This window comes from Epinephelus fuscoguttatus, linkage group LG8 (assembly GCF_011397635.1).
Source record: "Epinephelus fuscoguttatus linkage group LG8, E.fuscoguttatus.final_Chr_v1".
NCBI classification, from domain to species: domain Eukaryota; kingdom Metazoa; phylum Chordata; class Actinopteri; order Perciformes; family Serranidae; genus Epinephelus; species Epinephelus fuscoguttatus.
The window spans coordinates 7221490-7248468 of record NC_064759.1 but is presented as its reverse complement, the minus strand read 5'-3'; the positions used below and the strand labels follow the sequence as shown (position 1 = coordinate 7248468).

The window sequence follows — 26979 nt, the reverse complement described above, 5'->3', positions numbered from 1 at the left end:
CACAGACTGCCAGCTCAGACAAATCTCAACCTAATGGTTACTGAGCATGACTACCGTTCTGCTGACTGCGCCGCGCCAGCTTAGCTGACTAACAACGATGGCGAGACCCAACACGAGCATGACATGGTGCCTCAAATGAGCATGAGCTGCTGCCGAACAATGACCTAGAAAAGCTGTTTGCTGGACAATGGGAGAAATGTGAAGCCGCTTACAGGAAACCACATGAAAAACAAAGCCAGCGTTTGGGAGTTATTCGTGTTTGCAGGATAAATTACAGTTTGCTGGCTCATTCACAACGAGAGGAGCAATTCTCACTTAGCATGCATCTCGACTATCACTCAGCTGAAGCCGTAAGAGGCACTTGGGCTTCATAAAGTCCCATAATAATCACTGCGAATTAAATGTAAGCAGTTATGCTAAACAGGTCATTAATTAGGCGTATTGATGTATTAATTATCACATAATTCTATGCCAACATATTGGTGGTTGCTTATTAATACGAAGCCAGTATCGTAAAGCTGAGAGTAGTTCCTGTAGTTTCAACATTTTTTTGTTCCTCATTAATATGCAACACAGGAGCTGCAAAATCTGCTAAGGAGCTCAAAATCTAATCAGATAATCTACTCTGCAGGGGGAACCTGCGGTGGAGAGACAAAGCCTCTTTCAGGTATTGTTCTTGAGTATGTGTGTGAGTGTGTGTTGAGTATGTCATAGGAATGTGTGTCAGGATATAATTTGATATGATTTCCTTTTGTATTTCTAAAGCTACTACATGTACAGCTACTTTATTTCTAGTCTAACGTCAAAGTTTTACCAAGAAGTTCTGGAAACTTTGGCACCCGAGAAAGACCTTTGATGAATACAGACATAAAATATGTTAATGTGACAGGTGAGATATACAACACATAAAGAAATACTACAGCAGAACAACAGAAAAGTGCTAACACATCCAAGCTATTTCACACATGGCCAACGAGCCCTGACTTTATTACAACTGGCTGACTAAACTCTAAATCAATTATAAATCTCCCTTAAGCTGTTATGATAATATAGCTTTTAAAACTCAAAACAAGCTAACAACTTTCATTTTACTGCGTGTAGACACACAGCTAGAGGTTTAAAACAGCTACTAGCGAGCTAATTACAACTGTTACCCTCCATCACAGTGATCCACGCCACAACCATTGCAGTGACTGTGAGGAAAACACACACGCAGATAAAACAGAGAAATGTTTGGAGACATGACAAAAAGGAAAGACAGAAAAGACAAGCGGACGCACACAGAGATTTAAACCAGAGAGAACAAGCATACGCGGAGAAAATGATCTTAAAAACAGATAAAAAACTAAGTGTCAGGCAAGGAGACAGACCAACAGAAATAATCGCCAGGACCGATAAGCAGACTGTTTGAGATAAGGACAAATGCACATGCAGACAAGTGTGAAATCCAGACATTCAGTGAGTGACAGCAAAGGACGACTTGAAAGGCCATGACTAAGCCAATATCCAAGCCTCATCTGCATACATTTGCATACACGACGGTGCAGAAGAGACGTCTGCAGGTGAGACTCACCTTCCCCAGCGTTGTAGGCCAGAATGGAGCGTGTCCTCATCTGTTTGCCCTCAATGGTCTTACTAGAGCAGGTCTGAGAGCAAGTGGACCACGGCGTCCACTCGCTGAGCACACAGTCCCTTGAGCAAGGCACCTCACAGGGTACGGGCTCTGGAGTTGGGGAAGACGTGCAGAGATTCCTGTCCACTTCATCTCCTGAAAAACACGGGAATAATGCATAATAGCATAATCAAATTTAGGAGGAGGGAAAGTAAAGTAAAGTAAAATACACCTTTACAGTCAGTTTACATTGTACACAGTAGAGTAAAACAGGGCAGTGATGGGGTTTAAAGAAGCTCTATTTTCAGATTTCTTTGATTCAGCGTTGTCTGCACACAGCTCTCAACGTTGAGGTCGCTGAGCTGCCAGCTAGCAGCTAACAGTGCTAACAGCATTAACAGTGCTAACAATAGGAATAGTGCTGACAGAGCTAATGGTGTTAACCACAGGGGAGGTGGAGGGTCAGGACTATGCTTCTGTGATTCCGCTGTCCGGATACCAGCGCTAACCATCAAACACATTCTCACTCCGATCTTGTTACATATCGACATCTGGTCGCGGACTTTCCATGCCCAGATCCGAGGTGAAAAATACCCTGGTTGGATGATGACGTTCTGGGACACCGTGTAAAGTTCTTCCTGTTACATGCATTGTCCTCTTTCAAAATACACTTCAGTTTTCACAGGAAATTTAACGTGTACATACAGTCTCTTTCAAAATAAAGGCACTATGTCGGTACAAGATAGCAAATTGATGGTTGTCTCTTTCTTTCATCAACAACAAAAGCACATGGTTGGATTTAGTATAAAAAGAACAGGGTTTGGCTTTAGAATCTTATGGGACACAAACACCGCTCTCCCAGGTGAAAGTCTTACATGCTTGTGCAGCTGAACCATCTACCACAACAACAAACAGAAGCTCAGACTACAACACACTCAGAGGGAGCATGACTTAATTCTCTGCTCATAACGCCATTACTCCACTATATCGTTACATAACTGCTGCTATATTGATGTTCTGAATGTCGTATGGAGCTCTTTTAACTTTAGTACCAATGGGGAAACCATGATGGGGTAACAATACTTTACTTTGCTCACATTAATGAGGACATACCACAGTAATTCATTCATTTTCCATAACTGCTTATCCTGTCGGGAACTGCCCATTGGTCCGACATCCCATTGTTCCGACCATATTAAACTCATTGTTCCGAAGTCCCGTTGTTCCGAAATCATCATGATGCCCTGTGGTTAAGGTCTGGTTAGGTTTAGGCACAAAAACCACTTGGTTAGGGTCAGGAAAAGATCATGGTGTGGGTTAAAATGAAAAAGAAAGTGACAAACACATAAGCCGTGAGCCTGCTCCGCCTCAAGCCTTTCCCAGCTGACCCAGAGCCGGTTGCGGTGCACCATCAAGGTAGAAATGTTAGGGGTCGCAGCCTATCCCAGCTGACCAGCTAACTATCGCAGGGCTGACACATGGAGACAGAGAACCATTCACGCTCACATTCACCCTAGTTTAGTAGGGTTTAGGGTACAGCAGCTTCTTTTGTCTTACAAATTAAATCCACCACAGACTCAGTGAATTCATAATGTCATCAGTGATGTCGATGGTGGTGTCTTGACACGTGCTCCAGGGTCAGACTGGAGGACTGCACTGGGATCAGGATCCCATGGCTCCTGCAAGGCTCGACACAAATCTCACTCAAACGAATGGTTTTATCTTCACAGCAGATGGGAGTGGGCAGTTAAAAAAAAAAAAAAGTTTCGGTCTTGGAAATTCATTGACATTAATGATGGAGACCTCACAAGTCAAGTGGAAAAGACAAGCGGGACAAGTCGGACATTTGGGTGAATTTCAGATATTAATAATCAAAGCTGAATCCCAGAGATGCCAGGGTAACTATAATTACTTATTACTGACAGGTCTGCATATCTTTTTAATAGCATAGTAAAAGAACGTGTTTTCCCTGCAGGATGGAAGACTCAGTCTATTGCGCAGGCAAGTATGGTCAGAATGTTTGTTGGTGTGGCACAAGCTGACACACCCCCTGAGGGAATGGGTGGTAATGATGAGAAATCCAGCGGGAGTCCCACGTAAGGCTCCACTCCAGACTCTAATTGGCTCAATCTTTTACATCACTGGGGGGATGCATCGTAGTTTGTTCATAATCGGGCAGCAGTTTCACTCTGTAGCCACCTCTGAGTGGCGTAAAGCAGTGATCCAGAGTGTTTATTCCCCTTGTTGCACAGGGCGAGCAGGAAAAGGACATCATCTCACGTTCCCACTGTCACACCAGTGTTTATTTACCATAAAGCCCATCCTCCTCTCCTTCTCTTCGCCAGAGTCCTCTGCTCTGTCAGATCTGCGTATAGAAAAAGAGTCACCTGGTCGAATGGCGTTGTCCGGGATTTAGACAGGTTTCGTTAACACAAAGGATAGGACAGTTTCTGATATCCAGCTGGAAACTGATGGTAATTTACTGAAGAGACTGAAGCAGTGGTTCTCAAATGCTGTGCTATGATGCAAATCAAGGTGTGCTGTGGGGTTCTGTGATAACCACAAATTATTATTGCATTATTCAGCTGGGCCTATACAAAAGAACATGAATTAATCTTCCTATATTAACGGCAAACTCTACCTAAAAATATAATTTAAAAAAACCTTCACAGGGATTTATCGCCGTTCGAGTGTGGGAATTATAAGTGTGCAACACATAACATTTTCTTATGTAATTCCCTGTTTAAATGGATGTGTTATTGGTACTTTGATGTAATTTTAAAAAGTTGAAAATGAATTCTTGAATCATTTTGTTAATAAATATTCCATGAGTAATAGTTGGTTGTCAATTGTTTTTTTGATATTAGTAAATAAAAACAAATATTCATGTCATGATATGTGATAACACAGACATAGATACAGGTGTGCTTTGAGATTTTGGCTCGCCTTCTATGTGCCTTGAGCACAGAGGGTTTGAAAACAACTGTACTAGAGCTCTATGCTTATGGTAATGAAGCAATATTACAGTCAAATTTGATACTATGGGGTTACGTCAGTATTTAGAAGAAAATTTCAGGTAATCAACATCAGTAATGAACAAAAAAACAATGCTAAAGCTGAAACTGAGGCATAAAATGACAAAGAAAGTCAGCCACTGTTTACGTGTATCATATAGAAACTCTGTGTTTCCACGTAATGACTTTGGTTCTGGTACTCTGCTGAAAGTCAAAACAGATGGTTTTGCATTTCCAAACTTGATTTATTGGTTATTCATTTGAAATTTCCAGATGTGTTTCTGGGTAAACTTTGTTATACAGAAACTACCATCTGTGTTCCCAGATAATGACTCCGGCCAAAAATGTAAAAGTTTTATGATGAAAGCCAAAACAGGTGGTTTTGTTTGTGCATTTGATTAATGGTTATTGCTTCCTAAAATTCCGTATGTGTTTATGCTGTACCTCAGAAACAACCATCTGTGTGTGTACTGGTATTAAATCGCAGTAATTTCAAACGAATTTTCAAGGTATTACATAAAAGAATAGAGGCAGTGTTTAGCAAGTGAGGGAGGAGAATTTTAATTTCAGCTTATTATGATGGTCATATCAGGGAGGTTCTGCACTGTTGTTAGCCCACTATATTAACCCATGATGTACAAAATTAACTCCATATAACCTTTTATTAAAAAATTAAACCCTAATGCTATCAAGACATCTTCATTAGCATTATCTCTCAATTAAATCAGTATTTTCCATTTATTGGTGTAACTGAACTGCTTTCATATATTTACCAGAGCCATACTTTCTACTTATTATATTGGCTTATTATCCCAAATTAAATTCTGGGGTCTTTCTGTGCTCTGTCCTCGCTGATACATTTGTGGCTGTGGAATAAGTCCAAGAAAAAAAAAAACAGAACTCAACAGAGGAGAGCATATTAAGGTGCTAAAGATAAAAAATTTAGCCTGATGAAGCACTCAGTGAAACACTCTGCTTTTTCTCGCCAGTTGAGGATACACTGGGTGGTAATTTGTGCAATGAGAATAAACTTGAGTGCACAAAGATTCACTGCAAAAATTAGATTATCACCCTCAAACCACACTTCAGTACGGAGACGATTGGAGCAGTTGGGAAAATAAACAGCTGTGTGTCTTAATTGATGGTGCAATGTCAAGCACACAGCCCATTTCAAATTGTAGAGACGTGCTTGTTTTCTTAAGACATTTGTTCTCCCTGAGACAACTTAGGGAGGATATTCTCTGAACTGGCACAAGTATCAGCTTGGCATTCTTTGATCGACTCATGTGGCTGGTTTAGAAACGAGACGGAAATCTGCCGACATGAAGTGAAGATTTGAAACGTACTGTAAAAGCAAAATACAAACTGTTTCCCAAACAGCAGCAAGAGAGTATTCTGTTCAGAGAAAGATTTGTTAAACCTGTGATTCGTCTCTCTATTCCTTTGACATTGTTTGATTTAAAGCGATCATGAGCCATGCCAGGTGTGCACATATGGGGAAGGACTGTGGAGTTTACTGACATCTCATTCAAAGATTTACGTCCCCAGAGTCGGTCTGCCACGCCAAGGATCAGCACACCCAGGGCCACACCCCTGCCTGCTGCCTGGCACACAATGCACTGAACCTTGAATCCTGTACCTGCAGACCCTCGCTGGCAAGCTCCCTCCAAAGTCTAACTCCAGGGGGGGACGGGGCAAGGTCATCAAAGTCCGAATATGCCATTTCATCAAGGTCTTCTTGAATCACTCTTGGTCTGGCCATTCCCCTGGGACTACTTTGCCTTGGGAGACCCTATGAGGGGCTGTTAGCCCTGGACAACACAGCTTCCAGGTTCACAGGGACACGCAAACCACGTTAAGGTGCCGATTCTTGGAGGAGCTTGGACATACGGAGGGAGCTGTGAGTAGAGCCGCTGCTCCTTTCGTGACGAAAGGGATACATTAAGGTGGTTGGGGCATCTGATCAGGATCCTCCTGGGTGCCTCCCATTAGAGGTGTTCTTGGCACGTCCCACCAGTAGGAGGCCTATGGGCAGACCCAGAACACGCTGAAGGCACTACATATCTAATCTGGCCTGAGAACACCTTGGGGTCCCTCAGGAGGAGCTGGATAGTATTGCTGTGGAGAGGGTGGGGTCTTTCTGGGGTGCTTTGCTTGGCCTGCTGCCCTTGCAGCCCGTGTCCAGATAAGTGGCTGAAAATGGACGGATGGATGGACGGACAGGCTGATACACAAAGGATTATTTTGTGGGTGAAGTATTCCTTTAAATCAAAACTTAAAACAGGTATAACCGTATTAGCAAATGCTTGTTTAATCACAGACTGCATCAATGAACCTGTAAAGCAACAAACATCTGAACTAAACACCACAAATAGCCGACGGCATTCTAACAGCTGACATGTCTGATATTCCTGGATCTACATAAACTGAGCTTCACCACAGAAATAATTCAAAACATTTCACTTGTGTTTTCTACATTGACATGACAGTTGATTATGGCCCCTTTTTATGGATTATCTGCATATTATGTATTCATATTGATGCACTCCTGACTCTGGCCTATCTCCACGGTGAAGGGGCATCAAACATGGAAAAAGCAAACTCACATGGGATTCCCACATTTTTACACTATTGTTCATGTTTTATTAATGAGCTCCTAGCATCATCTATAAGTGGATTATATTAACTCACATACTCCTCTATGTTGCTCAATGCGTGGCCATGAACCAAGCAGGGAACATTTCCTCCTGTAAGCGATGCATACACGCAGGAAAATGTAAACCTTTCACTGGTTGAATTGAAATTTCAAGCAGAGGAGAATCACTTGAGCTTCAAAAGTCAGACCGGGACCTGACTTTGCATTAAGATGTCACTTTGACAGATATGCAGTGAACCAGTCATGACTGAACTGAGAAGGCATGAAAATAAGAAGTGACAAGGGACTCCAGCAGTTTTCAGGCTCGAACAGAGGAAACATGAATGAGCAGAACACCCACTACGGGAGGAAGACCTCCATGCTTAGTGTGCAGGGAAGAAACAGCTCCCTGCCTAAGTGGGCAGGCAGTCAGCATGGGGAATATCAATAGCCAGTTTCAATAACATCTGTATCGACCTTCGCCTGTTGTCTGGGCCCCGGCTGTGTGGCCTTTTCTTTTATGACTGGGACACACTCCGAGAAAATATACAGCTGACACTGCAGTGAAAAATCTCTGAGGCGAAAAGCGGAGTGAAAATCCAAACAGAACAAATCAATTTTCATCAGATGAGGGAGTGAAGGTGGGTGGGGATCAATCAACCGAAGTCAGGGGAGAAACAACAGTGCTCCATTAGTCCTGCAGTACAGGTGGACTGACTTCACTGTGTACCTGCAGCTGATGCATGAACTGTGATTTGTGGGAGACGTTGGAAGGACAAATCAAGTTCTCTAGTGGGGAAAACATGAACAAAGTCCCTGCACAGGATCATAAAATTAAGATTTACTGAGTACATCTGGGACTGTGATTCTTAGAGCTGCTGCACATCCGAACTTTACATGATGAATTAATAAAAATGGAGTGTCCTCTAAACCTTGCCAGAGAAATATAAATCAATAATGTGTTACTCTATCTAACATTTGCCCACAACCTAAAGGCAAAAGGAAGCCTAAGAAGCATCTCTGCACCCTTATATTAAAGATTTACAGCGATAAAGAGTAGCAGTAAAAATCAGGAGCAGCAAAGGGCACAAGACACTCCAAGACCCGTGGCCGCAGAGGATTGATTTGATTTAGTGAGAGTAAGGTTTAATTGTGCATGCAGAGAGGAAGACTGTAATGAGAGAGACAGCGTGAGAGAGGTGGCAACGCCGAATCAAGCAAGCGTTAAAGTAGGAGAGGTTTAACAGGAGGAGGACTGGAGGGAGAGGAGTCTGGAGAGAGAACTCCTCACAAAGTTGATGAATGGAGTCAAGTCATGGAAATCTCCTCACGTACAGAGTGTACGGCGAGAGCTGGAGGGTCAGCGGAGAGGTGGTTTTGAAAATGTAGAATTTTTTCAGACCTGCACTTCTTATAGCAAATGGAGGTGGGTCAAAGGCACAGTGGACTCTAAAGGACGAGCAAGCAGCGAGTGGGAATTTGATCGATAATGTAAATCAACCAATGCGGCCTGTACAGGAACTATATGTTTAATTTCAAACATTCTGGGGCATCAGTGACACCTGCACAGCTCATCAGATTCATTCAGTAAAATCTTATAATCAACTTGAATAGTGGGACTGAGTTTTCTCACCGTTGCTGTTGACACACTGGACCTGTGCGAGCTGAGTGCCGGGGCCACACGGCTTCTCACTGTCGGGATTACACTGATCGAGACCGACCAGTCGCCAGTCGTAACAACTGGGCTCGTCACATGGCACCGCCTCCACCAGGTGTGGGCAGTTTCCAGGTCCTCCTGTTGGCTCATTGGTGATCTGTCGTTTTCTCAATTTGAAACCTGCAGCACGGGAAAGAGTATAAAGGCTTCTGTCACATCTACAATCATACCAAATATATCAACAATATCTTCACAGAGCCCCTCTCCCATGTAAAGTAACTGAACACTGAACATTGATATAAATACAAAACTTTTGTTTTTGCTCCAATTTTTCATGATTGAAGTTAAAGATCTCAGACTTTTTCTCTGCACACAGAAGGCTTAGTTCGCTCTCACAATAAAAGGCCACTCTAACAGTGAGCAGTTGGATCTCACAACACAAAGCCACAGATGTCACAAGTTCTGAGGGAGCGTGTCACTGGCATGCTGGCTGCATGAATGTCCATCAGAGCTGCTGGCAGCAAACTGAATGTTCATTTCACTACCGCAAGCCATTAAGGTCATTTCTGAGAATTTGGCAGTACATCCAACTGTCCTCACAACCGCAGATCACGTGTAACCACACCAGTTCTGGGCCTCACATCTAACGTCTTCACCTGCAAGATCGTCTGATTTCAGCCAGCCGAACAGGTGATGCAACAATCAGAGAATTTCTGCACAAACCATCAGAAACAGTCTCAGGGAAGCTCATCTCAGAGGCTGGTCTCAGACAGTCTTGCACATGAAGAAGAAGCCAGATGTGCAGGTCCTTGACTGGCTCACTAGACTGGTTCGATGTACTGCCAAATTCACTGGAAACAGCTTACGGTAGCGGAGTGAACATATGATTCATGGGAAATAGCTCTGCAGGAGATTCTTGCAGTCAGCATGCCATGCTTGGAACTTGAAGCATTGTGTTTGTGATAAAACTGCAAATTTCAGAGTACAAGGGTCAAATGAAATGAAAACTGAAAGAGAAATAAGTCAATATAAGTAAATACTGTACTTTTTATTTGACTGCTGTAGCTCCGTGTTACTCTTCAGATTAATTTATTTCAAATTACAAAATAAAAATTGTGTTATAAAACCTATGATAAGTTCATAATTCATTGTCAATGATTACAGTGGTTTCCAACTGTTTCGTATGTGACAAACAACAGAAACAACATGTAAAGTTTGGGCCCATTGTCACACACGTTTAGTTTTTTTAAAGAGCGTGTAGCAGAACTTTGTTTTTCCTTCTTTTCTACCCTACCCAAGTAATCATCTCTCGACTACACAGATTCTTCTTGTGACTCTCTGATGGGGCCAAACTTAACTAGCCACCTGTTATAAAGTTGTTAAAATGAGTTTAATAGTTCGGGCGGCTGTGGCTTAGATGGTAGAGTGGGTCGTCCCACAATCGGATGATCAGAAGATCGATCCCCAGCTCCTCCAGCGTGCAAGCCAAAGAACCTTGGGCGGGATTCTGGCCCCAAATTGCTCCCAATGGCTGTTCCGTCACAGTGTGAATGCATGTGAATGGTTACTGAGTAGCAGGTGGCACCATGAATGGCAGCCTCGGCTACCAGGCCACTTTTCTTCAGAATGAGTACTTCTCCTTATAAGTTCATTCATCCAATAATAATTTCTGTTATTTAAGTGGATTTTTAAAAGCAGGATTTGATTTGTAATGGATTGTTTTGAAGCTGTGACGTTAGTACTTCTACTTAAGTAGAGCATCTGAGTATTCTTTCCCCACTGGTGATATAAGTTGATGATAAGCTTGGTTTGGTTTGATGGTTGACTTGTTGAGACGGCGCATTCATTATTAATGAGGATATGAGGAAAAACCTTGATGTTTTCCCCGCATGGACCGAGCTTCAGGCTGCCAGGAATCCTACCCAGCCCATCTTGTTCTAGTGTGGAGTGAGTATTAACGTCTCGGATGAACAGTCATTACGTACATGTGGCCAGTGAACCAAGTCATGCAGAAGTCAGCCTGTGACATTTTTCTTATGCTTCAGTGATCACAGCGTTGATCACTTAATTGCTCTTTCACATAATGTCACAGGAGTTGAACTAGTCAGAGCTTTAATTTAAGTAAGAATAAAAAGTAAAAATAGCAACGCCACAATGTGGAAATACTCTGTCACAAGTAAAAAGTCCTGCATTCAAACTTTTACCTAAGTTAAAGTACAAAAGTTGCAAAATATACTTCTAGTACTGAAAGGTAAAAACACTTACTATATAAATTCCAATGGCCCATTTCACAGTAATGTTTTTCATATTATTGTTAGACTAAAGACATGCCATGCAGGACTTAGAAAAAACATGTACAGAATCATACAAAAGTAATCCCTCTTAATCACCACTACAAGTGTGTGGCGGCATATTTTTCTCCTGAGACTCTGTCGTCTGCCTCATTTGCTGTGTTCTGGACATTGATGGGTGCAGCGTACATGTGAGGTTGGGACTTAATAAAAAGGTAGCGACCAGGTGCTACAGCGTAGGCAGCACTCATCCAAGAGGAAGCTACTAAAATCACAGACACAGCAGCGTAACAATATCAATCTGTAGTTTGGCTTAAGTGTTACCGACAGTTCCTGCACAGTATACCTTTAATGTAGATACGTACTGTATCGCTTAAATGCTGCAGCTGGTGAAGGTGGAGCTAATTATAATTATGTCGTATTCTGTTGGGTAGCTTGTGAATTTTCTCCCTTATCTCATCTTAACCATTGATAATACAGCATTATTTATATGTTGATTATATTTTGTATCTTTTTTTTAATACTTTTTATTTATGAACATTTTTTTAAGTTCAATAAATATAGGAACAACAGAAAAAAAGAAAAAAATTAAAGCTGTACACAGGTAAAAAAGACAAGTATGAGGTCATGGGGTGTTCACAAAGATGACAAATTTTCCTAATTAGAAAAGGGTGTCATATAGTACATTCAATAATCATGTGCAATCTGTGTCATTGGCTAAATAAAAATGCCATTTTCTCCAACGTTGTTCTTGCAATTCTTTGTGAAGTCATATGGAGTAGGTCATCTGTTCCAGAAGTGTTTTACAGTATTGATAAAGAGGCTAGCAGTGGGGCTAGTATTTTGTAATGGCCTTTTTACTCGGTGTCAGCAAGATCTTTAGCAGATATGTATCATCTTTACCTATATTTTGTATTATTAATCTGAATCTGCAAAGTAACTTATCCAAAAATGTAGTGGAGTAAAAATTCCAATATTTCCCTCTGAACTGTGGAGTAGAAGTATTAAGTAGCAGAAAACGGAAATACAACAGTACAAGTACCTCAAATTTGTTCTTCAGTACATGATTAAATGGATGAGTTATTTTCCACTATTCCATTTTACTTTTTATGAAAAAACCTACTGAACAACTGCTACATATAAAAGGTACCGCCCACTGCCATGGTATGTTCCCTTTGCATTTTTAACAAGATGTCCTGCGACTACCATCATTAACTATTCAGTGTTATTCTGTGATGGCGTGCAGTAAGGTAATGGCTCATATAAAAATGATAATAATATCATGTGATGAAAAAATAATGAAAAGTGCAGCTTCATTAATGCTTCAGACTCGATTATCATGTTTATACGGATCTCTTAAAAAAAAGCTGATATAAAGTGTTGGGTGGAGCAGAGGCAGCATTTACAACACTGTTAAAACAAAGCACAGAATATTTTACAGCTATGTCTTTTTGGGTTGCTCCAGCAGAGAGTGTCTAGATAAAGTTAATGAAAGCATTTAATGAAATATTATTTCCACATTAATTCTAATGCATTGGTATAATTACTGAAAACAAAAACAAGGAATGAAAAGAAGAGGTCATTATTTTTTATCGCAGAGTAAAACTGCCAGTATTTTTCCTCACTGCCAGATGGACGAGGGAATGACAGATGATGTACTTATTTATTTATAACGTGTTTATTATCTTTAATGGAGCCAAAAAAGGAAATGAATACATGGGGGAGAGGTAGGTGGGCGGGTTCATCAAGAAGAACAGCAAACATTACACCACAGTTGATTAAAATATTATGAAGTTATCTTATTGGGATCATGTCTTCGTACCTTTCTTTCCAGCCTGGTCGTCACAGTTCTCGAAGGTGCACGGCCCCCATGCGCCCCACGGTGACACCTCACAGTCGATGGGACAGGGGATTTGGCACAGCTGGGACCTGTTGGGGATCGGACCCTCGCATAAACTGTTCTCCACGGGGCGGGAGGCTGCGCGGATGATCAAAAAGGAACACACAGTAAACAGCAGATAAAATGAACCTGCTTTACTTTGATCCTATTCTGGTTTGTCTGATTTCTTTTTTTTTTTACCAGCATTACAATCAAGCGCAGCGAGGGACACAGAAATGTTTATTTACTTTTATTCCTGGCATTAGAGTCCCTATAGAGAGCAGATGAGAACCACGGTGAAAAAAAAAAAAAACACATGCCTGTGAGGTAGACACTATTATCCCTTTGTTTTGTTTATCGCCGCCCTGTTAGCATGTCAGAATGATAAATTAGCAATGATTATCTCGTGCAGCGCCTTGCAAGCAACATAAAACATTGTGGAGCCTTGCCCAGCGACTCTCACCAGGAGACAGGAGAGGGGACGCAACAATACAACACTGAAGGTGTAAGAGAACAGTGACAATGCTTTGGCTCATGTTTATTCCATGAGGTGTAATTTGGCACATTCTCTCCCTGGTTGTGCTATGATTTAGGAAGCCCCCTTTCCATGATGCAACTGTTGAGTGCACGTCTGTCTGAACTCCCACAGCGGAACTTTGTGGGAATAAAAAAAAGAGGAGAGATGCTATCGTCATGCGAGGCGCAGCCTCTGTGACAACTGTGCAGAATACATTTCTACATGAATGCTGAACTGTGCCACGATAAATAAATTTGATGTGTGGTGTTTCTGGAAATACAGAGTTTATGCATTTATGCATGCACATAAAGTATGCATGTTGGTGTCAGTGTCATTTCAAAGTGGAGCTACTGTATCTTGCAGAGTTGTGCATCTGTGTTTCTTTTGGAGTCTTTATGTGGTACTAGACGGTGGAGAGTGACATGAAGTATGAGGCAAGAGAAGAAAGAAGGAGACTTTTGACTAGACCCTCTGGTCAGAATTAATCCCAGAAAGTGGCAGCTACATGATTCTGGCTGTGGTATGGAATAATTTAACATTTTGGAAATATTCTCCTTTGCGTTCTTGCACAGGGCTCACTCTCATCACCAAGGAAGACCTGAAAACATGGAGGTGGCGACTTGTTGGCGTGGTCAACATTTTGGGAAATGCAGTTATTTCCTCTCTTGATGAGAGTTAGATGTGAAGAACGATACCACTCTCATGTCTGTACGTTAAATATGAAGCTACCTGCCAGGAGCTTGCTATCTTAGCTTAGCATAAAGACTGGAAACAAAGGGAAACAGCGAGTCTGGCTCTGCCCAAACGTAACAAAATTTGCCTACCCGCACCTTTATAGCTCACCATCTAACAGGTTGTGTCTCTTTTGCTTAATTTGTATAAAAACTAAACAACATTTTGTAACTGTACAGAGAGTAAATCAGATTAAATAATGTAAATAATCTGGCACAAAAGCCCTGTTTTGTGTTGATTAAACCAACAAGATATAATGTGTTACTGAGTTAGCTTTAGGTCACAAGATGCACCAGATGGTTTGTGGTTTGAACAATGTGAGAAGCCATTACTGGAAACTGTTTGGAAAGGGCAGGCACTCCCAAAAAATACTTGGCAGGTGATTGATTGAACCATCTGTCCATCACGGGCCAGTCGGGAGAATAGCAAAAAATACAACATCTTCTTCATGGAGAAAAGCCTTCAGGAGATGCCATTGTTGGTTTAAATGTCACCTCTTTGTGGTCGCACACACATAAACCACACTTGTGGCTGCCAGTAGCTCGTCACAGGACACTGATTGGTCCAAACAATTGGTGGTGCGTACACAAACGCATCACATGGGCAGCTGATGGGATAAAATTTGCCTTGAGGGCTTTTTGTCGACAGCGTTGTCTTGTTTAAGTTTAGGAAAAAGATAATAGTTTTGGTTCAAATAAAATGATAACCTTCTAGTCTGTCACGATGCCATGGGGGCAAAAATACCTCTCCCCAAAGCCTTAGATTGTGAAAGAGATGATAACGTTTTTTGAGCGTCACATTCCCTGCAAAATGAGTCGTTTCACTCTCAGGATTTGATCCATTCGATCCAATAACATTTCAGAAGTCTACAAGAGTTGTACGATGAAACAGTTTTAGACCCATTCAAGTTAGGGATGTGAAAGATCCAGGTCTTTTTATGCCCTAGTAGTTGAATTGTTTCTACTTCTATTCAGTTCTCTTTACACAAAAAAGAAATCCAGCTGCTGTGCAAGCTAAAGATGAAAGGCCCTGATCACACAGGATGCATTTTAGCAGCTGGAGGCGCCTTTCACTATTTTTTAAAATTATAATGATGCGTTTTGCTTGCAGTTTTTGCATTGCGATGCACCTCACGCGTTCTAAGTGCCTGGCGTTTTTGCCAGAGTGGACTGATCTCCTCGAGCTGAAAAAACTCAGAGCTGAAAAACACCCCAGGTCATCTCTTTCCCATTGTCCAACCTGATGATTTGAGAGGCGGGCCTTCAGTGGTGGTCACAACAACAAGTTTACAGTTGGTAAACAATGGAGGAGAAACTGGTGGTAGTGGTTGCTGGATACCCAGAGCTATACGGCCCGACGACAGACAGCAGGTTGTCAAACTGCCCCTGAGTCATCCTTAAATTTGCCTGGAAACAGCAATCATGGAGGAGAAGCTCCTGGACCAACTGGTGGTGCTCCCCATGATCCACCCTCTTTTTTAGGGTCTCATGTACCCACACAGATCTGTTTATCTGCTGACAGCCTCTCACCCTCAGCCAGAGCTACAGACAGTACCCTCTGCCTCAACATTTTAGGAACTAGGCTATGATTACTGTCAAATAACTAAAATAAACAAACGGCAGATTGATCACAGGGGAAGGTTAGAATAATTGCAGCAATAAAAAGGCGCAGCAAGTGTTTTTTAATTCATTATTCATTTTTGTTCATTAGTAGTCCTTTAAACAGAGCCAGGCTAGCTGTTCCCTGTTTCCAGTCTTTGTGCTAGGCTAGGCTAAGCTAACTGTTGCTTCATAACATAAGCACATTTTCCAAAGTGTCGATCTTTTGCTATAAACCACCACTGCCAACAGGACAACACCTGTGTTTCTAGGTCGTCTTTGGTCATAAGAGTGAGTCCTGCTCGCTCAGCAGACAGGTTCAACCCCCTGCCTGCCATTCCACACTCTCTGACACCTCTAAACATTTCTCCTTTTTCCAGCTGCACACATATACAGAGCAAACCTGCGCAGCTGTGCATGTGAATCAGATTTCATTCTAAACATGTGCATTCAATACTCATTGATAACTGGTGTAAAACTTCATAAAAAGCATTTAGTGTGACAGACTTAAAGGAAGCTGAGACAAAAAGCTTAACTAAAACTCCAATTTGTAGTCTATGGATTTATTTTTCATGCCGAGGAGTTGTCTTTCAAAAGAAAAGATCTCCCACTGGAATAATTTAACTCCCACACTGAAAACATACTGGCATGAAAGTATCGAAAATTACAGCAGATATTTTGAATCCTATTTTACAAAATAATGTAACTGATGATATAAGAGACGCTCTGAAATGAGTCTAGCGTTGGTTTCATAATGTGAAGTCAACTCGTGACACTGCAGCGCACCATCAACACCTGTTAGTGAAAGTAGACTGTCATTTTAATTTGATGGTACCGGAGAATAGTGAGGAACTGATTCGGTGCCATCTGTTGTATATCTGTGTGAGGTATTACAGTTAGTTTTATGCCACCTTTGTGTAAACTGATGCTTGGTATCATCACTGGTGGCATGCAAGTTATATAAAATGTACATATATAAGAGTTTTCTGGATTGATCTCCATGTTTCTTGAGTGATACATTTCAAATAGGATTCTTCATGGCGGATATTTAATGATTCATAAAAAAATCTCCTCACATGTTCAACCTGAGGCACTTTACTTCCTGTATTCCGACTGTTCCTACAAGACATCTAAGAGCTTAAAGTCTCACATAGTCAGGAGAGCTGAATCATAATTCCCTTACAACTGTACAGGGGAAGAAGGCAAGTGGGGCTTTTGAAATGCAAAATGGCTAATTCCTCTTACAAATACACTGAGAGTCAAATACTGAGTTTGCTGAGCCACTGTTAATCCACGTCTTATTGGGGAACTACACTGACTTCAATCTTTTAACATCAATCCATTTGGGGATACAAAATTGAGGACCAACAGGGTAGAGGAGGAAAAAAATTTTCTCTGTATGCTGCTTCTCTATTGGTCTATTTCACAGTGTGCTCTCCACTGAGTTCATTTTTCTATTGTGCTCAACTGACAGTGGAGGGAAAAAAAATCCCTCATGCGAGCGTGGCTTACTGTCTGCAGCCGTGGAAAACGTCTCACTATCCATATTCTGTTTCAGGGGGAACAAAGTTTTCTCTTACAGTCCTTTCAAAGCTTCAACTCTTCTGCCCGGGTTTTTATGGGAGAATACAGAACTTTGTTGTAATACTACTTGTCCCTTTGTTGGATTTGGCAACAATACTGAGCAGTGTGGATGAAGAGAAGCAGCCTGCACTTGTAACTGTGTTGAAATGTGGATGTTATGTGCACTTAATGGCATCATACATCCAAAGCATCACAGTGGTGGGGAGAATGTTCAAAGTGTTGTAAGAATCAGATGTTTGAATTATTATTACTGCATGTTTTCTGTTTCTGTGTGATCTGTTGGTGTGTTCAAAAAGAGGAGAGGTGATGAAACTAGGAGAGAGGAAGAGGAAAGGCTAAGAGAAGAGAGGAAAGGAGAAATATGGTAAGGAGGAGAGGTTAGGAAAAAAGAATAGAAGAGAGAGACTAGAAAAAGGAAGACTAGAGAAAAGAAAGGACAGGAATGGCTGTGAGGAGAGGAGACAAGGAAAGAGGAGATAAGAAGAAACAAGGAGAAAAAAGTGAAAAAACGCGTATGTTAGGAAAAGTAACGAGAATAGAGGATAGGAGATGAGAGGAAACGGGAATAGAGGAGACGTGAGGGGACAAGGAAAGAGGAGAGGAGGGGAGAAGAAGGGAAAGGAAAGGAAAGGAAACAATAGGGTAATAAAGAAGAAGGAGAAAAACAAGGAAAACAGGGAAGACAGAAGCAAGGAGAGGAGAGGAGAGAAGAGGAAAGGAAAGGAAAGGGTAATAAAGAAGACGGAAAGAAACAAGGAAACAAGGAAAGAAGAGGCAAGAAAATGAGACAAGGAAATAAGGCAAGACAGAGGAGAGGAGAGAAAAGGAAAGGAAAGGAACGTAAAGGAAATTAACGGAAATGATAGAAAAAAGAAGAACGAAAGAAACAAGGAAACAAGACAAGAAGAGGCAAGAAGAGCAAACTGGAGGAGAGGAGAGGAGAGGAGAGAAAACAAGTATATAGTAGAAGACAGGAGTGGGGACAAGGAGAGAGGTTTTGAGAGGAGAGGAACAAAGATCAAAGAGAGAAGAAGGAGAGAGACAAAAAAATAAGTAAAGACATAGGAAAGGCAAGGAAACAATAGAGAAAAGAAGAAGAAAAAAACAAGGAAACAAAGAAAGAGGCAAAAAAAGGAAACTGGATTACAGGAGAGGACAGGAGAAGTGAGGAGAGGAGAGGAGAGGAGAGGAGAGGACAGGGAACAAGGATAAAGGAGAGGAAAAAACAATAGAATAGAGGAAACAAGGATAGAGGACAGGAAACAAGGACAGAGGAGAGGAGAGGAAACAAGGACAGAGGAGAGGAAACAAGGGCAGAGGAGAGGAGAGGAGAGGAGAGGAGAGGAGAGGAGAGGAGAGGAGAGGACAGGACAGGAGAGGACAGGAGAGGACAGGAAACAAGGATAGAGGAGAGGAAAAAACAATAGAATAGAGGAAACAAGGATAGAGGACAGGAAACAAGGACAGAGGAGAGGAGAGGAAACAAGGATAGAGGAGAGGAAACAAGGGCAGAGGAGAGGAGAGGAAACAAGGACAGTGGAGAGGAAACAATGAGAGGAGGAGTGAAGAGAAAGGGAAAGGGGACATAAGAAGAGACCTGGGATGTATAAAGCAGAGGGAGAGTACGGAGCTTCGTTATCAGCGTGACTAAAAACACCTACCTGTAATCTGGAAGGTGATGGAGAGGAGAGGGGGGACACTAGGCTTCTGCTGTCTTTGGGTCTGACCCGCTGCAATTACAGGGGAGATAGCGCTATTAGCTACGCACACACCGGGGAGACGGAGGCACTATCAAACAAACACAGACAGTGACGGGAAACACCACACAAGAGACGGGCAAAGACTAATGCAACAGCGACAGCAGGAGCGCCGGGCCTCGAATCACAGGCTTGTTTACAATTAAGAGCTTTAAGAACATGATTAAATCTGTCTTCAGTGGAAGATAAGTTTCTTTGTGCTTCACTTATTCTGACATGACCAAATCAGACCCACAGTTAATGATCAAAAACCACATGGACGTTTGGGGACGTCTTATCAAGTTGGAGATTTTGGTGTTGAGGGATCAAAAGAAATCTGATTACAGTTGTTTTTAACTTCAAAGTGACAGACTTAAGTGAGGTCTTTCCAGGCATTTAAAGGAACAGTTCAACATTTCACACTCATTTGAGTTTTCTATCCCAGATCGAGATGAAAAGATAGATAGCGCTCTGTGGTAAAGGGTCAATTCAGATGTTTTGAAGTGGGGTTATATGAGGAACTTATGCATAGTCAGTGTGTTAGCTACAGCAGGTGGAGGTGGGCATGCCTCCATTTTGGTAAAGCAGTCAATCAACTGATGGAGCAGCTGATTGATGGAAGGAAGTCAGCTGATAGATCACATGATTCCTTTCTATGCAACCAACTGGCAGATCTCATTCAGGGCGCCCTATTTAAACTGCTCTGGCCTGCCTCCTGTTGCTGCTTCCTCTGCAAGCTGCTTTGCAACCTGCCTCCACCCCAGCTCCTCCTTTTCATGTTGTGTCTGACTTATCAGTGTCATTTCTGTTTGTCATTGATGCTGCTTTGTTCTGTTCCCGGGGGGGTCTTTGCTGCTGCTCTCCCTGCCTTAGGCTTTCTGCACATGGAAGGGCAGTGAGGTTTGCTCTCTCTGCATCAGGCTTTCCCTGTTTGCACGTGGAAGGGCAGAGAGGTGTGCTCTCTCCGCCTTAGGCAGGGAGTCCCCAGAACAGAACCATACCGCCAAATTTAATACTGCAAATGGAAATAAAGTTTTCTTTGACTCAAGTGGTCCTGACTGAATGTATTTAGCCAAATCATTATCATCTGAAGTGTACGTTATACTGAGAATATTTTCTCAGCTTTACCTTGCCACGGATAGCCCTTTCTGACGGGGAAGCTGTTGAAGGGGAACACCACCTACATTAAGAATTCCAATATGGTATTTCCATGGCTGTGGAAAGTTTAATCAATATTTGCAAACATGACCTACTCTCTCTAAAAGCCAGAAAGCAGAGCAGTGAGTGTAAAACCTATGATGTCATAGGCTGTAAAATCTGGAGCTGCTCCATAGACAATGATAGGGAGATTGATTTTGTGGAGCCACAGTGTGTTTGATTTCTTTTTTATACCCAAATAATTTCATTCTATCGTAGTGTTCAGAGTGCTGACACAGAAAATGTACCCATATACTCAGAACATTCCCCTGGGTGCTCTCAGTGCCATCTAGATCAGTGGTTCCCGACTGGTCCAGCCACTGGGTCCAGATTTCACAGAAGTCTTTAGTTCGAGGTCCACACAGTTCAATATATTTAACGTCACACTTGCATTTGGTCATGGCATCAAGCTAGTTCGCTGTCTCTGTCAAGTAGCTGTCCATTAGTGACTCATACTACAACAGGAAACAGCACTTCAAAATAAAAGCTCTGTGCCGGAAATTCACTGTACTTAAAAATAAGGTGTGTTTTTTTACAAACTTGACACAAGTCACTTGCGATCCATTTTTGGACTACAACCCACCAGTTGGGAACCAGTGTCATAGGGTATAAATTCTGGAGCTGCTGCATAGACACTGAATGGGAGCCTGATTTTGTGGAGCCACAGGATGTTTGATTTTCTTTTTTATACCCAAATTAGTTTTATTCTATTGCAGTGCTCTCAGTGCTGAAACAGATAATGCACTCATATACTCAGAACATTCCCCGGGCTGCATTTAGTGTCATCTAGAACATCTTTCCCCATTCATAGTCAAAGCCACCAGACTCCATTGACAAAATCAGTAATTTTGGCTTGCTGAACAAAGAGGGCTGCTCGTATACTGCTGCTTCGATCAGTTAGTTTGCTTGTCTCATTGTATGACTTTGGTGAATCTGAATTAACCACTTTGAAATGCCAAAGTCACACAATAACACAAATAAACTCAGTGACTGAGGCAGCTGTAGACCAACAGCTCCAGTGTTCAACAATGTTTAATTGCTGTTTTTACTAATGGAGTCTGGCTTTAAAGAGAGTGATATAACAGCTTAATTTCCCTGTTGGAAATCTTGGTCTGACAGCAAGGTAAAGCTGTAAAAATACTCTAAATATAGCGTACACTTAAACTGATACTGATTTTTTTAGTTGGCTAGTACGTTTAGTTTACGTTTTAGTAAGTTTTGCGGCTGCCCCCAACCACAGCAGTATACTGTTTAGCTGCCATGGTGGTATGCCTGTCTGCTTCTCAAAACTGGGGGTGTGCCAATGACATCTACTGTGGGTGATACACTGACTAACCCCACTTCAAAGGATCAAAACTATCCCTAACTATGCCTTGGCAAACAACAGCCAGGCGAACTGACTGTGTGTAGCACTCCAAAGTCTTGTGAGGTTGCCAGGTTTGGTAGTACTGTGGCTGTACAGAAACAAAAATCAAAACCTGTCTAGCAGCCCACGCTGTAGCTGGAGACTCTGCACAGAGGCACAAGGTGGGTGAGTAAACTTTCTCTTGGTCAAGACATAGCTCTACAAGTTGTTAGAAATAGTTGTTCTTACATTTCTGTTCATGTACTGATTGAACAAACAACACACACGGCGTACATAAAACAGCTTTAAGGATGATGGCAGGCATATCTTTGAAACTCTGTTCTGACAGAGCCGGGCTAGCTGTTTCCCCTTGCCTCTAGTCTTTATGCAAAGCTAAGCTAACCACGCTCTTCATTTAACACACAGACATGACATTGATATCGATTTTCATGTCTAATTCTCAGAAAGAAAGTAAAGGAGTGTATCTTTTTTTTAAAAAAAGAACTAGTTGTTTTGTATCTTTTGTAACTTCACTTCCTTGCACTGTGATTTTAGTGCCATCTGAGTTCAAAAGACATCGTTCCAACCTGCATTGACAGTATGAACTTGAGAGTTTAAATAAGCCCCCTCTGATACTCGCAGTATTAATGCACCTGTAAAGGCCCTTCTTGTCAAATACTGGGAAATGTGACCAAAATGTCAACTCCTACAGAGGTTGGGTGCTATAGGGATCCATATGGTGCAGCAGCTAAGCAGAAACCAAACCCAAAGTTACACAGCCTTCGCTGAGAAAGCGCCGGATGACGTTACTTAGGCGGCGATACAGATCAAGGGTCAGATCGGAGCTACTCCTCCCGTAAAGATTAAGGTTAAGGTTTAGGAGGTGGTAAGCTGATTCCAGATCTTGGCCTGAGGGTATCTTCCTCCCCTTTTGCATGGTGATATTTATGCATGAGAGAGGGGAGAAAGAGAGCGCTGGTTGCAGCAAACTTCACTGAGCCACTGTCTGCATCTCTGTCTCTGTGGTGTGCTGGGAGATTACCCCCCAACAGAGGGGAAAGAAATCCTGCGCCAAGAAGATAAGAACTTTGTGCATGTGTGTACGTGTGTGTTTGTGCAGACACTCACACACATAAGTCACACACATTCCTGCACAGCTAACACCGCTCTCTGCATGCCTATATATATGAATCTTTAACTGTACGTTAACAGAGATCATAGGCACCACAACATGTTTAACTGCAGGTACATGGACTGTATGCTCTCACTCGCTATTTAGCATCTACATCTCTTAGGAAGGACATATAGTCTCATAGTGTACACACAAAATGTTCTTATTTCTATCATACAGTCTGCTTTGTCTGAACACAGTCTGTCGATGGATTTAATCCTGGCTACCAGACTCATTATTCGTTCATTAGGGCTGATACACAGAGAATCAAAGGACCCGAGATCAATTCAAAGTCTGAGAAACAATCTTTCAGCAAAGCAGATGCACTGCCAGCTCTCCCCTCACAAGTCATCCATCAAGGATTTATTCAACGTCAAGATAGGTTTAGATTAATATTAAAAGAAGAAGAAGACATATTAAAAAGAATAAAACGTAATAATCTGCAACACAGTCACGTAAACAAGTGTTTATTCTGGGGCTGATGTAACACAAGAGTGATTTAGCTCACGGGCAGTTTATTAGAGCTTTCCAGCTGCAGGTCTAAACAAACACCTGAACTGAGTTGCATCACCTCTCAAATAGTTTTTGTGTGTAGTTATTTCTGTCCTTTCTTAGTAACTACTAGCTGGTTTAAAACTTGGGTTGTAATAAATCTTCATTTATTCATTTCCGTAACAGCTTATCCTGTTAGGGCTCGCAGGGGGCTGGAGCCTATCCCAGCTGACACTGGGCGAGAGGCAGGGTACACCCTGGACAGATCACCAGACTATCACAGGACTGACACATAGAGACATGCTCACATTCACACCTACCGGCAATTTAGAGTCACCAGTTAACCTGCAGTGACAATGCTAGGTCTAGTAGAAAGTTGTAAATCTTGAAATATGTTCTAGTGAGAAGACAAATACTTTAGTGATGTGTAAAACATCTGCAGTACCGTCTTATCTGATGGTTTTAACAGGTCAAAAGATGCATTAAATTTACCTCACAATGCTTTGTAAATCTAGGTGTTACTCTTTTGTGGGAACTATTTGATTATGCTGACCTAGCTGACATTATCTGGTCCTTTAGTCTTATGTTAAACGCATAAAGTTCTGTAATTCGAGGCATGTTAGAGTGAAATATAAGAAAAACTAGTTTGTGTGGTGCAATGCATTTTGCTTAAATCTCCACTTTGTAAACAGTTACTTTAAGAACTGGGGTAAAGAAACACCACCAACGAAGGACCAATGGCTAACAACTGTGGAAGAAATCTTTTTAATGGAGAAACTGACACACATACTGAGACTACAAGAAGCACGGCAACAAAGAAAATGGGAAAAATGGACTCTATACAAGACTCAAAAAGACGATGCTGGACTGGAATAATACTCAGTAGATACACTAAGCCTTAGGGCTGTTAAAATGTGTATTTATCCAGTTTTGTTTCGTTAGCTCTTGTTATTTTATTATGCTGCTATAACTGACATGTCAATGTCACAAAAATTGTTTTTTAGTTCAAGAATATTTAAAGATTCAAGCGAAAAAAATTGTTCTCTGAAAAGAAATTTTTGGTGCACTGAATGTGATTTCACTTTTTCAGGAGAGCAGAGTCTCTGTATCACGAGTAACCAGGTCAAAACATCTGGAAAGAGACATTGCCGTGGAATGGCGAAATCCCTCCCTTTCTGGTCGACCAACACAGGACCTTTTTTTTTTTTTTTTAGAAAAAATACGTACATTAGTCAGCAGTGAGAGACATATAATGTTTTGATCCTGTTTGAGCTGTGCCATGAATTACACATATGATGTTTGTCAATTCAAACGATCATTTTGCAAGTCAGGAAAATTGAGGTTTGTGATAAAACTGTAAAAATACATAATTAGACAACACAAGTCGCATGTGTGACGTCATAACGAGTGACTCTCACTGAAGCTATGATGCCTGTGTGTCGCTGGATAAAACTTCAGGTAAGATATTTTAACATTTGTCCACGGAGCATCGCTAAATCACCTCACTCAGTGGTTCCCAACTGGTTCTGCCATGGGTTCACATTTCTCATTAGTCACTAGCTCAAGGTCCACACAGTTTATTATATTCAACGTCATACTTACTGTCTCTGTAAAGCAGCTGTGCGTTCGTCACTAATTCTACAACAGGAAACAGCACTTCAGAATAAAAGCTCTGTGCTGGAAATTCACTGTACTTCAAAATATAAAGTGTGTTCAATACAAACCTGACACCTTCACGAGTCACTTGCGGTCCATTCAGAATGGACCTGTGACCCACTTTTGGACCGCAACCCACCAGTTGGGAACCACTGACCTAGCTGGCTGGTGTTGGTGATGTATAACGTATGAGACGAGGAATGTATTTCACTGAGCGGTTTCACACTATACCTAATAGTACTACACCAAACTGTGACTACTTTGACTTGAAAAATTATCTTTTAAATTGACAGACATCATAGCACAATTCAAACCGAGTCAAAATTTTTTTTTGTCTCTTACCAGTGACTACCATACATATTTTCTTCCCGAATAAGGTGCCATGGAGGACAAGTCAAACTGTTCTAGTGCTGCCCTCATCGACGGCTATTTATCTGGAAAAACAACTGAGCCAAACAAAATTCTGTAAGTAGGATTAAAGATTATGGCGTCACCTTCTTGTGCTAGAGCAACAAAAATGCAGCAGCAACAGAAAAATGGCAGGAAAAAATTCTAAAATGTGCATTAGACCTGCAGACACAAATCTAAATGGCCTCTCCCTCATGTACAAAGTCAATGTCACAGAGAAGGCCCAGTCAATCCTTGCTGACCTCAGTCACCCTTTGTTCAGTGAGTTCAGGTTGCTTCCATCTGGTCACAGATATATTCTGCCAAGAGACAGCACCAGTAGGTGTAAGAGGTCGCTGCTCCCGGCTGCTGTCTGTCTGTTGAATAATATTATGTAATTCTTAGTGTTTTTCATTTCAGGATGACTGTATTACTGCAAGCTGCGCAACAAATTGCCCCTCAGTGATACTCAAGATTACCCTCAACTGTTAAAACATGTATGGTAAATTACTGTCATTGTTTTATTTATGATGTAATGTAGTTTCATTATTTACGTCTTTGGTGTTCTTGTTTTTTTTTTCCTGGAATGATTTGTAAAAGTTTTGAATAAGTAAAGTTATTACTATCATTACAAATGACTGCTTAAGGCAAAATTGCCTCACATGAACATAATGACGTGAAAAAGAAATGACATTTTAGTCTGATTATTAGGGTATTACTTACAGCTGATAGCTCCATACATTTACAACTTACACTTAACACCACCTGGGTGGACAGACTGAACTCCAAGCCCTCTGTGTGCGTGAGACGAACATCTCTACACGATAAGAACAAGTGGCGACCAGGCATCTCACCTCCTCTTAGACTTTGTCACTCTCTCTCACGCGATCAGCACCGTTGGTCTCCAAAAGCCTAGCCTCGACTAATGTCTTTAACACCCTCTTTAAGAGGGCAGCTTTGACTCTAAGCTGGCTTGACAAGTGTCAGAATTGGAGGCCTTTGCACTTGTGACCAGTGACAAGTCACAGCAGGACATGAGCAGACAAATCCTTGCTCTAAATGTCTCCTGGTTTAGTCAGGCTACAGGCTGGAGGTAGAGAAGTCGGTCAGCGGGTGCCGGGAAAATGATCTGGTCCTGAGCAGAGAGAAGACTCCTGACATGATCACAGACTTCAGAACAAAACAATCAATAAAAGCACCGATCCTCGTCCACAGCCAATCAGTTACAATAACCGACTCCTGCGAGTTTCTTGGCACACACATTAGCAATAACCTGAAATGGGACCTCAATGCCAACCACCAAATGCTAAAAGCCCAACAGAGGCTTTATTTCCTGAAACAACTCACAACACAGTCGGGCAGATTCTACTGGTCCAACTTTACACAGCCATAATCCACAGCATCCTGCCGCTATCAGTTACTGTCTGGTATAGAAACACATCCAAGCACACAATAAACCTGAATTACTGCCTTGGG

General features: G+C 41.8%; 1 protein-coding gene across 1 annotated transcript in view; it reads right to left on the bottom strand.

Annotated features, from left to right (window-relative positions):
* The window catches only part of LOC125893947 (thrombospondin type-1 domain-containing protein 7A), a 239557-nt gene that overhangs the window by 121321 nt on the left and 91257 nt on the right, over window positions 1-26979 (bottom strand). The window contains exons 5-7 of the mRNA XM_049584960.1: window positions 13032-13187; window positions 8895-9098; window positions 1574-1768 (exon numbers count right to left, since the gene is read on the bottom strand). Of these exons, the coding sequence (XP_049440917.1) occupies window positions 1574-1768; window positions 8895-9098; window positions 13032-13187 (555 nt within the window). The remainder of the gene's footprint in view (window positions 1-1573; window positions 1769-8894; window positions 9099-13031; window positions 13188-26979) is intronic.